This window comes from Muscardinus avellanarius, assembly GCF_963383645.1.
Source record: "Muscardinus avellanarius genome assembly, chromosome: 10".
Taxonomy (NCBI): Eukaryota; Metazoa; Chordata; class Mammalia; order Rodentia; family Gliridae; genus Muscardinus; species Muscardinus avellanarius.
The window spans coordinates 9,847,998-9,862,033 of NC_137796.1; the positions used below are offsets into that span (position 1 = coordinate 9,847,998).

The 14,036-nt window shown below is 39.9% G+C and overlaps 1 protein-coding gene across 1 annotated transcript in view; it reads left to right on the top strand.

The window, feature by feature from the left end:
• The window catches only part of ADAMTS18 (ADAM metallopeptidase with thrombospondin type 1 motif 18), a gene marked incomplete at both ends in the record, with an annotated part of 106,022 nt that overhangs the window by 21,434 nt on the left and 70,552 nt on the right, over nucleotides 1-14,036 (top strand). Inside the window, one exon of the mRNA XM_080703175.1 lies at nucleotides 9,315-9,410. Within this exon, the coding sequence (XP_080559301.1) occupies nucleotides 9,315-9,410 (96 nt within the window). The remainder of the gene's footprint in view (nucleotides 1-9,314; nucleotides 9,411-14,036) is intronic.

Genomic DNA, 14,036 nt, shown 5'->3' on the forward strand with positions numbered 1-14,036 from the left:
GTAGCAGAGATGTTAGAAGACCTATTTGGCCACAGATCTCAGCCACATTTTCTGGTTTATCCATGTTATTATTTTAATCTATTTGTCTGGCTTCAGTGTCTTATTTATCTACTGGAAAAGCAAGAAGGGCACTGTTGATTATTCCTCTTGAATTTAACAGTAAGAAAATTGCCATTAAGCCAGGCATGGTGGTGACACCTATAATCTCAGTAGTTGGGAAGCTAAGACAGGAGGAGCAAAGCTGTCCTGTTCAAGGATAGCCTCAGCAATATAGTGCAAATCTCAGCAACCTAGAAAGACCTTGTTTCAAAATAACAAAGGCTAGAGGTATAACTCAGAAGTAGAAAGAAAAGGAAAAAAAGAGGAGAGGAGAGAAGAGAAAGAGGAGAAAGAAAAAGAAAAAGTAGAGAAAAACATTGACATTAAATTATCCATGTAAGATCAAGCAGAAAGTGTCAGTAGACAAGAAAACAAAAAGCCCAGGTTTTAGATTTAAAATTGTGGTGAAATCTCACTCATTTATTTTGAATGAACTCTTAGAAAATAGAGGAGTGGCCATTCCTTTGTATAAAAATAGCTATATATTTTCAGTCCCGTGTCAGACAACACATATATTTGGATTTTGTGCCTATATCCAGATAAAGATATAAAAATAAATATTTTGCTTATTTTGACACAGTAGTAAATACCAGAACTAGAATTACATCTAAATAGCACATATTCTTGACCATACTATACTGCCATCACATATTCTGGAAAATGTACCATTGGTACCAATGCCAATTCCATAATCATAAAAAAGAGGAGGAAGAAGAAATAAAAATAAGGTAGAATAAGGAAGGAGAATGAGGAGGAGGAGGAGGAGGAGGAGAAGAAGAGGAGGAGGAGGAAGAGAACAAAACACTTAAATGGTACATCACAAAAAGATCAATAGATAACAAGTACATGAAATAGTGCTCAGTGTCCGTTTGTCAAAAATACACAGGAAAAATCATAGTATAATAGTGTTCAGTATCAGAAATACACAGAATAAATCACAGAGCCCCCTCTACACCACTGGCAACATCAAAATGCCCTCAGCAACGTGGAGCACCTGGAGCTCTTGTTTATTACTGATAAGAGTGCAAAAAGCAGCAAATTATTTTGAAAGAAAGATTTGCTGGAGCTTTGTTTTCATGCAGAGGATCAAATATATTTTTAGCTTCTGATCCAGCTGATCCACTTCAAGGTATTTACTTGATATAAATAAAACTATGCTCACAAAAAGACTGGTCCAAGGAAGATCGTAACCACTGCTTGATCTGTTAAACCTAAAGACTAGACACAATTGGAATATCCTTTGAAAGGATAAATGAATTTGAGTATATTTGTACCATGAAACTCTATTCATCATTGAAAACACAAACTACTGCTATATACAAAAGCATGGATGAGTGAAAAATATATTGAGAAAAATACTATAAATATGAGCAATGATACCATTGGGTGTAATTCCATTCATGTGATATTTATTCCATTCACGTGCAGACACAAGTCAAGATTCTCGGAGGGGAACTTTTGGGGTGATGTGAAGGTTCTGTCTTGATTATGGTGGTGCCTGCAGTGGTACATATATTTTGTCAAGACTCCTAGAACCATATGCTTAAAGTGGGTGCACATTACTGTAGTAAATTATACCTTCGTAAACTTGGTTTTAAAAAAATGATACCAGTGATAATTTTTGTTGACGGTTCCTTTTTAATTGTTACCTGTTCCTTTTTGATTATTGCTTAGCCTAAATGCTCGAGCAATGAGGTTAAACATAAAGTGGGTCTAAATCCAGACCAACTGGGGACTTACCTGCCAAAGGCGGTCGAGGAATTCGCCTAACTCCTCATGAGTCTCAGCTTTCCCATGAGCACAGTGAGGAAAACAACTTGACCTTCTCCCCAGGGTTGCCGTGAGGATGCAGAAAAATAATTTAGGGGAAATTCTTAGCAGCGCCACCTGATTTCTAAGCACATTTTGTCAAGTTTTTTTTTCACTTTTTATATATTTATATTGGTGCATTGTAATTATACATCATGATAAGAGTCAGAGTGATAGAAACAGACAAGCTCACAGCAGCTGCTGTATTTCCCTGTGGATCCCACCATGGTCCCTCTCCTTCCCTATGCATATTAATTAAATTGATGTTGATAACCTCATATATGGGCAGAGCATCATTTGAATTATTTTCTTCATTGTCCTTCCCCCCCTCTCCAAACCCCCTTGCACTATTCTACTGATACTGCTCCTCATTTATCTGAAATCCCTTTTGTTTCCCAAGTTTTCTTCAGCTTACACCTATGAGAAAAAAACATACAGCCCTTCACTCTCTGTGACTGGCCAGTCTCACTTAGCGTAATATTTTCTAGTTCCATCCATTTTCCTTCAATGACATAATACCTTCAGTGGATGACTGATCTTAAAGATTACTGAGTTTTTATATAAGTGGGGATGATTCTTAATTAGAAAGTGAATGATTTTCATTCATGTTTTGATCGACTGAGGGACACTAAAGTCTGCCTTTTACCAGGTACCATTCTAGGTTCTTGGTTTGCATCAGAGAAAAAGTAAACTTCCGTACCCACGTAGAAGTGAAATTGTAACTGGAAGGACAGTGGACACTGGGCACTATAACTGGGTAAATGATGTAATGAAGAAAATCAAAGATGTTAAATAATTTTGGAGTAAGACAAGAAAACTTGGGAGGCTAATTGGGCGATGGCTGATTAAATTTTTTATGGTAGCCTGGCATGGTGGTACATGTCTGTAATCTCAGTACTTGAGAGGCTGAGACAGAAGAATCGTGGGTCAAAAGCCAGCCTCAGTAACTTAGCAAGGCTCTCAGCAACTTAACGAGACCCTGTTTCCAAATTAAAAATAAAGATCTGGGGGTGTAGCTTGAAGGTAGAATGCCACTGGTTTCATTCCCAGTAATTCACACACACACACACACACACACACACACACACACACACACACACATACATTTTTTAAATAATGTGGTTATAGGAAATAAAATTCAGGCAAGACTCGAGGAAGGTAAGGTAGTTTTAGGTATTCAGATAGTCAGGGAAGTAGGGCCAGCAGGGAAAAGGGCGGAGCTTGGAACAAATTGGAGGCTGTTTGCAGAAAAACTTGTAGCCAGTGTGAATAGAGCAGAGTGAACAAGAGAGGAACCAGTAGGAAACCAATTCAGGGAGATAAAGGGGACCCAGTGACTTTTGGCTTGGTGGCGGAATAATGAGGATTTTGTAATTCTCCAAGTGAAGAAGGAAGGCATCGTGTGGTTTTGAGCAGAAAAGTGCCTGGAGCCGTTGGACCTGATGTGGAAGATGTCTTCAGTTTGGCACTATTCCACAGAACTTTCTTTAGTGATGGGAATCTTCTCTGTCATCCAATATGGTAGCCACTCGCCATATCTGACTGTTCATAAAAACATAAAATGTCCCTTCTCTTTCTGTGCTTGGCTGATCTCACAAAAAAAAGGGACATATATTTTCTCTAATATTCTCAAGCTAGGGAGTATTAGGGGTACCAGAGCGACTCCAGATAATAGAGGGGAAACTTCGGCAAAGCCAGAAAGGAAGAGTAGGGGAGGAAGAAGGCTGAGGTTAGTTAATGGAAAAGCTACCTGTGATTATGTATATACATGTAAATATAATATTTTTAACCTGGACACTCAGTATTGGGAGGGAGGGGAAGGGGGGAGGCACCAAGTACTGTGTGAATGTATGCCATCGTCAACAGGATCCACATCATGATGTGAGACTAGAGTGCACCAATAAAAAATAAATAAAATCTAAAAACAAAAAATAAAATGTGAGACCGAGGAGGCGATTTTGTAATTAATTTTTAGAAATCTAAGTTCCCTTTTAACAAGTCACAGAGATCTCTGTGCTGCCATATTAGACAGCGCCTTATTGAGAATAAACTGGGAAGGGATGGGGAAGGCTGCGCTTGTGACTAGGGTGTGTAAGCTAGCCGCCCGTAATGTGTGTCAGGTGGCCTGGATCAGGGTGGCAGCGATGGAAGTGGTAATAATTGTTATGTCCCTGTTCCAAATGTAGGTAGATTTTGAAGGTAAATCTAATCAAATTCTGTGACCCAGTGGTGGACTTCCTGGATTGAATGTGAGAGAAAGAATCAAAAGATGTTTCAGGATTTGGGGCCTGAACAGAGGAATGGATAGGGATGCCGTGAAGTGGGATAAGGAAGGCTGAACATGAAACAGGTTTGGGGACCTGACAAGAAATTTTGTTTTGGGTGTGTGAAGCTAGAGATGTGTTGTACAGTTTGGTGTGCGGAAGCCGTTTTCATTTCCAGTACCTTCAGGTTTTACTGGAAGGGGCATGCGTCCTGAAGAAGACACCAGAGACTACAATCCACAAGAGATAGGGTAGAGTGCAGGCAGCATGGAGACTCTTTCCTTAAGAATGTGACCTCCTAACCGGGCATGGTGGCGCACACTTGTAATCCCAGCATTCGGGAGGCTGAGACCGGAGGATCAAGTTTCGCGGACAGCCTCAGTTACCTAGTGCTCAGCTACTTAGGCCCTCTGCAACTCAGTGAGACCCAGTTTCAAAATAAAGAATAAAAAATAGGGCAGGGGTGTAGCTCAGAGGTCAAATGCCTCTGGATTCCATCCCCAGACATGCAAAAATAATAAATAAAAAATTTAAAAAATTAGCTGGGCGTGGTGGCGCACGCTTATAATCCCCGTGCTTGGGAGGCAGAGACAGGAGGATCGTGCTGGTTTGGAGCCAGCCTCGCTGGCTTAAGAGATCCTGTTTCCACATAAAAAAGTAAAAAAATAGGTCTGGGAGTGTAGCCCGTGGGAGTGTATCCCAGAGGTAGAAGGGCTTCCAGGAACCCCAGTACCACCAAAAAAAAAAAAAAAAAGAAAAGAAAAGAAAAGACTCAAAAAGGCTGGGAATGCATCTTGGAGGTACAATGACCCTGGGTTCCATCCCCAGTACCACACACACAAAAAAATGTTGCCTTCTTCAAAAAAGTCCTCTCTTTCAAGCAACATGAGACCTTGGGGTCTCTGTGGTTATTTCTTTTCCTCTTAAAGTATGACTTAAGTTCAGGTAATTATAGATAAGGAAAAGTTAGTTGAATATGCTAGACAAAAGGAAAAGGGGGGGAAACCAGCAAAAAAAAAAAATGCAAATCTCTCTTTCTGTTTACTTTGAAAGGGAGCTTTCTCAGGGGGTGTCCATGGTCGCCAGAGCATGTAGTTGGCTATAATTACGTTTGACTTCTGCTCTTTGCCACAGAAGAAATAACATGTTCGTACAGCCTGTCTTATTTCACTCCGGCATCTCCGAGCTTTTCTGTTTTTTTTTCCTGGTCCTCTCTAGCTGCCCCTCGCCTCAGCCCTGTGGCTTGGCACTGGCGCTGGCTTCTTGGGCTCCTTTTCTTCTGTCTGCCCCGGGGTCACCGTGGTGGCTGCCACATAGGCTGTGGGTGTGGGTTCTGGCTTTTTCCTGGCTGTAAGAAGGAAAATAATTTAATTTCAAAAGCCTTTCTAAGTGTGGCTGTAATTGTTTCAATGATTGGCGCTTCTCACTCTTCCAGTTGGATGGAGACTGCCGGATTTTCTACACTTGCTGGATCCCCTTAACCCCAGAGTGACCTGTCATAGAAACACACGGAGATAGTAATTACCCTCATGGGGACCTTGTAGAATGTTCCCTCATACTTCCTACTCATATCGGTTTTTAGTTCACGTAAACATAAATATTTTGTCTTATGAGCTTTTTTAAATTTGGATATATTATTGGTGCAGATGTCTACACCTGCTGGGGGGGTAATATTTCCTTTCTTTTAATTGTATATTCTTTATTGGCAGATTGTAATTACACATCACACAGGTTCAGAGTGACAGGAACATACACACACGCTATCCATTGTGTGTTTTATAAGCTGTGACATGAATATCTTTCCGTTGGAGGAAAGAATTTTATGGTCTACAAGACCAGAATCATTGCGTGTTTCTCTTCTTTCCCTAGGTTTTCTTTCCCTAGTCTTGTAGAATACTATTTTTGTGCGTGAACTATTACTGAGCATTTTCTTGCTATATTTCCTAGTTGGGAAATTTTATATTAAATGGAGGGCTTCGGGAATTGGGCATCTGTTTAAATGACTTTTAGAATATACAATAAGTAACCACAGAAATTATTTTGTTTTCTTTCTGGTTGTTAATATTTTACTCCTAGTGTGTGTGTTTACATTTATACCTTAGCAAATAGAATGTGGCAAATTGAAATTCTTTTGGTATCCCATGATGTTTTGTGACATTCCATGTTTTGTGACATTCCATTCATGATATAATTTTTCTATCTCCAAGCCCTACTACCAGCCCTTCTTAATTTTTTTTTAATTTGTGAAAAAGGATCTTGCTGAGTTGCTGCAGACCCCACTATGTTGTTGAGGCTCACCTCCAACCCGAAATCCTCTCTGTCTCAGCTTCCCAATTACTGGAATTACAGGTGTGCTTCACCATACCTGGCACATACTATAACTGTTTGAGCTAAAAGTCTCTTGTTTTTTTCTCTTTGTTTTATGGGTAGGAAATCAAGGTCTGGGGCAGTTAAGAACTTTTAAAAATATCTATTTCTGGCAAATCCAGGTCCAGAGTTATAGACTCTAAAAACCTGAAACCCAGAGAAATTTCTAGAATCCTGAACCCGGTCCCTGGAATCAGCCTGCCTTCAGTTCTGCATACCACCTGCCAGCGCTGACGTGACAGCTTTGAGAGTATCAATAAAGTGCTGTCTCTTCAGCTAAATGACTTTAGACGAGCGGTCAGGTTGATGTCCACCAGTCAACTGGCTCAACCACTGACCCTAGTAGTAGCAGCCATTGTTGTTATCTTTCTTTGGCATGGTAGTGCCTTTTCAAGAACTTAGCATGGCTAAGCACAACTTTAGGAGTGTGTCATTGTAGAGGAGACATTTGAACAGGCTAACATCTAGGTGTCGGCTGGGGTTGGTGCTTGGGGAACCCACATGAGAGAAGCCATTTAATTTCCCTTTTCAGGACCTAAAAGCCACCTACGTTCCTCGGCTTGTGGCCCCTTCCTCCATCTTCAGAGCGAGCTACATCCTCCTGAGTTTTCTCCAATTCTCGTTTCCCAGGCTCTCTTCTGTTCCCTCTTCCCCATTTAAAAACTCACAATTCTATTGAATCTGTCCCGAACATTTAAAATAGTTATGTCTTGATCAAGGCTGTTTGATTAGCAGCCTCAATTCTACCTGCCACTCTTAATTCCCCTTTGCTATGGAAACTCACATCTTCACAAATCCCAAGGAAGAGAATTTAAACATCCTTGGGGGCCACTTCCTCCTTACTACAATATAGCATAATAATTAAAATTATTTCATGAGCTTAGTTTGAGAAATAAATCATCAAATGAATGAAAATTACAATAAAGGTATAAATAAAATAATGATGGTGGTGATGTTGATGGTGATGATGATGGTGATGATGACGATGGTGGTGGTGGTGATGATGATGATGGTGGTGATGATGATGGTGATGGTGATGATGATGGAGATGATGGTGATGATGATGATGATGATAATGACGATGATGATGACGATGGTGGTGGTGGTGATGATGATGGTGGTGATGATGATGGTAATGATGATGATTGTGATGGTAATAATGATGGTGATGATGATAATGGTGGTGATGATGATGATGGTGGTGGTGGTGATGATGGTGATGATGATGGTGGTGATGATGATGGTGGTGATGATGATGCTGATGGTGATGATGATGGAGATGGTGATGGTGATGATGATGGAGATGATGATGGTGATGATGATGATGACGATGATGACGATGATGGTGGTGGTGGTGATGATGGTGGTGATGATGGTGATGGTGATGATGATGGAGATGATGATGGTGATGAAGATGTTGGTGATGGTGATGGTGATGATGGTGATGATGATGATGATGATGATGATGGTGATGAAGATGGCGATGGTGGTGGTGATGATGATGGTGGTGGTGGTGATGAGGATGTTGATGATGATGATGGTTATGATGGCAATGAGGATGTTGATGATGGTGATGATGATGATAGCAGCCAATGTATCTGGGATCTGTGTGTATCAAGCAGATGAGTCACTATGTATATATGATGTCATTTATCCTCGAGAGCAGCTCTAGAGAGTTGAGTTCTAATTTATCACCTTTTACTGTGAAAACAGAGGAAAAGGCAGTATGAAGGAATTTAAAAACATGTCTGTAAGGCATACATCCTGGAATTTCAGGAGGAGGGTCTGAATCAGGTTTTCTTTCTTTTCTTTTCTTTATTTTTTGGTGTGGTTCTGGGGATTGAACTCAAGAGATTCTATGTCCAAGCTATACCCCAAGACCTATTTTATTTTTTTGTATTTGGAAACAGGATCTCAGGATGCTGCTGAGGCTATTTTTGAACCTGTGATCCCTCCTCCTGTCTCAGCTTTCTAAGTGCTGGGATTATAGGAGTGTGCCTTCATGCCTGGCTAGATTTCCTTTATTCATGTCTTGGTCTATTATTATTAAACATAAATGAAGGAGATAATTCAAATAATGCTATGTCCATATATGAAGGCAATACTTCTAGTCTCACTAATATGTTTGGGGGTCAGGGGGATGGAATGGGATCTGGAAGGAAACACACCAAGAACTTTTTTTTTAATTGATATTTGAATCACTTCAAACTTCAGTATGATGTATAATTACAATGCATCAATAAAAGCAGAAAAATCAAAAAATCAAAAATAACCAAAAAAGCCTAAACTCTTAGGTTCAAGCCATGCATTCGCCAAGTTACATATTGCTACTGCCCAGTCCTGACTAAACATGCATGAAGGTATGCATGCCATAGAAATTTCTTGCTTCTCAAATGCTAGAGTATATTACCTTGCTCCCAACAACTCCTCTTGTTTGTTCTCAGCCACTTCAAAGTTTTAATATTGTGGAGGTAGGTGTGGTGGGGCATATCCATAACATAGTACTTCAGAGGCTGAGACAGGAGGATTGCAGATTCAAGGCCAGCTTCAGAAACTTAGTGTGGCTCTCTACAACTTAGTGAGACCCTGTTTCAAAATAAAAACAATAAGAGAAGGCTGGAAGTGTAACTCAGAGGTAGAACATCCCTGGCTTCAATCCCCAGTACCACATATACCTCAAAAATCAACTTAAAAAAATAATATCGTGTACAACAGATTTGGATCCTCTCATTTTTCTTGCATTGTTGCCCTTACTGGTCCCTTCTCTCCTTCCAGGACATTTGCAAATCACTTTGGTGCCATCGCGTGGGCCACAGGTGTGAGACCAAGTTTATGCCTGCAGCCGAAGGGACCATGTGTGGCTTCAGCATGGTAAACTGCACATTTGTTAGCTTTTAGACCCGCAAATCTGATGATGCAGAGACCCAAACTGTTTGTCCCGTGACCTTGGCATGGAGTGCTTTGGGTTGCATGTATTTTCTGCCTTCTCTTTTATCAGCATTATTTGGCAGTGATTATAAAACTGAATGAAAATACAACCTCATGAGTTCAGGTGTTGAAGCAGAGGGCTCTTTGGCTTTTGTCTTTGTGTTTGCCTTTTATTTTCTGTTGTTAGATGGAAGCATGGATTTAAATATCTCTATTTCAATGAGATAGTGAGTTTCACTGCATACCATTTTCTCTGTAAGGTTGATATCATATGTAAAAGCCTCAGGGAACAGACATTCCCATTGGTAGCAAAGAAATGATTCCCCAGGCCAAGATCCCTACAGCTCATTTGGCCATGCAGGAGCAGCTGTTGTGTTGCCTACATATGCACAGATGCCCATCACTCACAGTGACATGGGACACTAAGAGCCACGCTGGTACCATAGGGCCTCTTTGCTAGTGAACATCTTCTACCTCAACAGCTGTCTACTTTGAGGAAGATTATGGCAGAGCTCTATATTGGAAATGAAACATTCTTATTAATTTCTATTTCCCCCCTTCCTTAGTAGTCTCTGAAGGGATAGGTATGCATGTGTTAGTCAGCTTTTGCCACTGTGACAAAAAAAACCTGGTAAAATCAACTTAGAGGAGAAAAGATTTGGAGGGCTTGTGGCTTCAGAGGTTTCAGTCCATGGCTGGCTGGCTTCATACTGGGGGGCTTGAGGTGAGGCAGAACACTGTGCCTGAAGGATGTGATGGAGCAGAGCTACTAAGACCTAGTAGGAGAGGGAGAGGGAGGAAAGGAGGAGGAGGAGCAGGGGAGGAGGAGGAAGAAGAAGAAGAAAGGAAGAAGAGGAAGAGGAGGAGAAGAAGGAGGAAGAGGAAGATAAGATAAAGATGAAGGAAAAAGGATGAGGAGAAGGAGATGGAGAAGAAAAAAGAGAAGGAGAAGAAGGAAGAACCTGAGTTCAGTTCCTAGTACTCCCCAAAATTATATCATTAATGGAATGTCACATCATGGAACACCAAAATAATTCCACTTTGACCAGAGACCTTGAGACTCCTTGAAGAGGGCATAGGTCCAACAGTGTAACATATAGGCACAGGTTAAAAAAAAACTTTCTCAGTAAGACTCCAAGGGCACAAGAAACTGAAAGATAAATACTTGAGATTGCATTAAACTAAAGAGCTTCTGTACAGCAAAGGAAACTATCAGTAACCTCAACCGAGAGCCTACAGGATGGGAGAAAATTTTTGCCACCTACTCCACTGATAGAGGACTAATATCTAGAATATATGGAGAAATTCAGCTCTAAGAAATTCAGCTCTAGGAAAATAAATAACCCAATAATAATGGGCAAGTGAATTAAGTAGACACTTAACAAAGGAAGAAATTCAAATGGCCAATAAATGCATGAAAAAATGCTCAACATTATTAGCAATCAGAGAGATACAAATCAAAACTACCCTGAGATTTCACCTAACTCCAAGTAGAATGGCAATCATTCAAAACACAAACAACAACATTTAATGGCAAGAATGTAAAGGAGCAGGAATTCTAATACATTGTTGGTGGGATTGCAAATTAGTGCAACCACTTTGGAAAACAGTATAGAGGATCTTCAGAAGAATGGGAATGAACTTACCATGTGATCTAAAAATACCACTTCTGGGTATCTACCCAAAAGAGTGTAAACCAAAGTACCAAACTAATGCATGCATATCTATTTTCATAGCTGCACAATTCACCATAGCCAAACTATGGAACCAGCCAAGATGTCCATCAACAGATGAATGGATTACAAAACTGTGGGATATGTACACAATGGAATTTTAGTCAGCCATAAAAAGAAGAAAAAAAATATATCATTCACAGGGAAATGGATGGAACTGGAGAACATTATGTTAAGTGAGATTAGCCAGTCACAAAAAATAAGAAATCGGATGCTCTCCCTAATATGCAGAATCTAGGGAGAAAATGGGTCTTAGAAGGAACTCTAGACAAAGAAGAAGAAACCATAGATGAGCAAAAAAGGTGAACTGAGGGGCATGAGAGGGGAAGAGGGAAATTTCCCTAATGTACATGTTGCACAGTAACAAACATATCAAAGTCAATCACTAAGCCAAACATGAGGAGGACAGAGTGAGGAGGGGATGGGGCTGGAATTGGGTAAGGGCTAATTGGGTGATGTGTGCATGTATGCCTCCACCATCTTGTATCCCATTAAGATGTATGACTACAAAGCAGCAATGAAAAAATTAAAAATAAATCAGGTATTTTACCCTTAGGAGACCCCAAGAAGGATTCTTATGAAAAATGTTAGCTACGTGTGGTGGCACATGCCTATGCTCCCAGCATTTGGGAGGCTGAGACAGGAGGATCACAGGTTTGAGGACAGTCTCAGAAAGTAGTGAAACTCTCATCAACCTACTGAGACCCTGTTTCAAAATAAAAATAAAATAGGGCCGAGGGTATAGAATAGAAGTAGAATGCCTCTCAGTTCAATCTCCAATATCACATACCAAAAAATAAGTTAATAGAAATAGTATAGCTGTGTATAAATTGATTGAATAGAGGTAAATATAAATATTGTTCAAGTTACTTTTATTTCTGAAAACTCAAGAGTTTAGAATTTGTAAGTTGAGGATGAAAGGACTTTCTTTTTATAAGACCACAGCATCATTAAACATGGAAAGGTATGTATAAGAAAGTCGCTACAAATAAGAATAATAAGTGATATATATCAATGTATAAGGCTTATTACCTAAATAAGTCAAGGATCTAAGTTCCATGGGGACTAAGATAAATTTGGATTAGACTTTAGTGAACAGAAAAAGAAATGTTAGGCCAGAAGTTATAAAATAAGTGTTATAATCCCAGTACCACCTCCACCATTACTTTATACCTCAGGTAATACATAATACACTGGGAGAAACCCTCCCATGCTCAGCAGAAAGCATCCTGATAAGTGCCTTCCAAAATCACTCCAGTGTAATAATTACTGCATGAGTGGTGTGTGTGTGTGTGTGTGTGTGTGTGTGTGTGTGTGTGTGTGTGTATTGTCCTTTACTGCTTCCTTCACCAAAGGATGCAGATGGCTATTAAGAAGACTAAACTTCCAGTTCCATTATGCTAAATGAGATTAGTCAGTCACAAAAAATAAGAAATCAGATGCTTTCCCTAATATGCGAGAGCTTGAGAGAAATGGGTCATAGGAGGAACTCTAGATGAAAAAGGAAATCCTATAGAGGAGCAAACAAGACAACCTAAAGGAGGAGAAAGGAGGGGGGAGGAAGGAAAATCTATAAAACACACAATGTACTTAAACATTATGAAGTCAACCACTAAGCCAAGCAAGGGAAGGACGGACTGGGAGGGAATGGGGTGGGAATTGGGTAGGGGTTAAATCAGCGATGTGTACATGTATGTACACACAGGTTTTTTACCCCAATATGATGTATGAATATAATGCACCAATAAAAAATTTTTAAAAAAAGAAGACTAAACTTTATGAGGACCAAGACCAGGACTTAGTCTTATATTACGTGGAATGTCTGGTGCAGTGTAGACAGGGCTTTCTTTGTGATCAGAACCCAACAAAATCCGCCTCACCTTCCTTCTCCAATCCTCCGTCCTTCAGGGATGACTGGTACAGAAACACCCAGCAAATGTGTGAGAATATGAAAGCCATATACTTTTGTCCCAAAATACAAGGAAAGATAAAGTGGCCTATGCTTTCTATGAAAAGAAATCGGTGCAAGTCATGGCTGTTCACTTTGATATTAGAAGTGGAGCCAGAATTATAGGTGTAAATGGATAAAATTGCGTATGTCTATGTTTAATGTTAACATTACATATATAGGATTTTATACACGCACGTGCATATTTGCACATCTGGGTCAATCCCCACATTTTTCTACTTTCTACTGTGATTGAAAAACCAAAGAGAAGCAGTTTATCAGCAGCCGAATCTGATACTAAGATGGACATCGACATAATGAGTCCAATTAATTGAACAATTGAAACACATAAAAATACTTTTAAAAAATATTAGAGCCAGGTATGGTGGTCTATGCTTATAATCCCAGTACACAGGAGGCTTAGTTAGGAGTTTCACAGGTTTGAGGCCAGCCTTAGCAATTTAGCAAGGCATTCAGCAATTTATTAATTTCTGTTTCACAATTAAATAAAGAGGGCTGAAGGTGTAGCTCAGAGTTATAGCATTTAATGGTTAAATCCAAGAAAGGAGACAAGAAGAAAGGAATGAAGGAGAAAAGAAAATAAATTAAAAATACATCAATCAGTATGGTGCTTGAGAGGTTTAAACAACAACAACAAAAATTACCCGGACGTGGTGACACATACTTGTAATCCCAGTTCTTGGAGACTGAGGCAAGAAGAGCATAAGTTCAAGGCCATCCAGACCCTGTTTCAAAATAAAAATAAAATATGGCTGGGGATGTAGCTTAGAGGTAGAATGCCCCTCTATCCGGTCCCCAGAGACACCAAAAAAAAAAAAAAAAAAAAAAAAAAAGTCATGCTTAGGAGTTTGGGTAGCTTTGCGACTC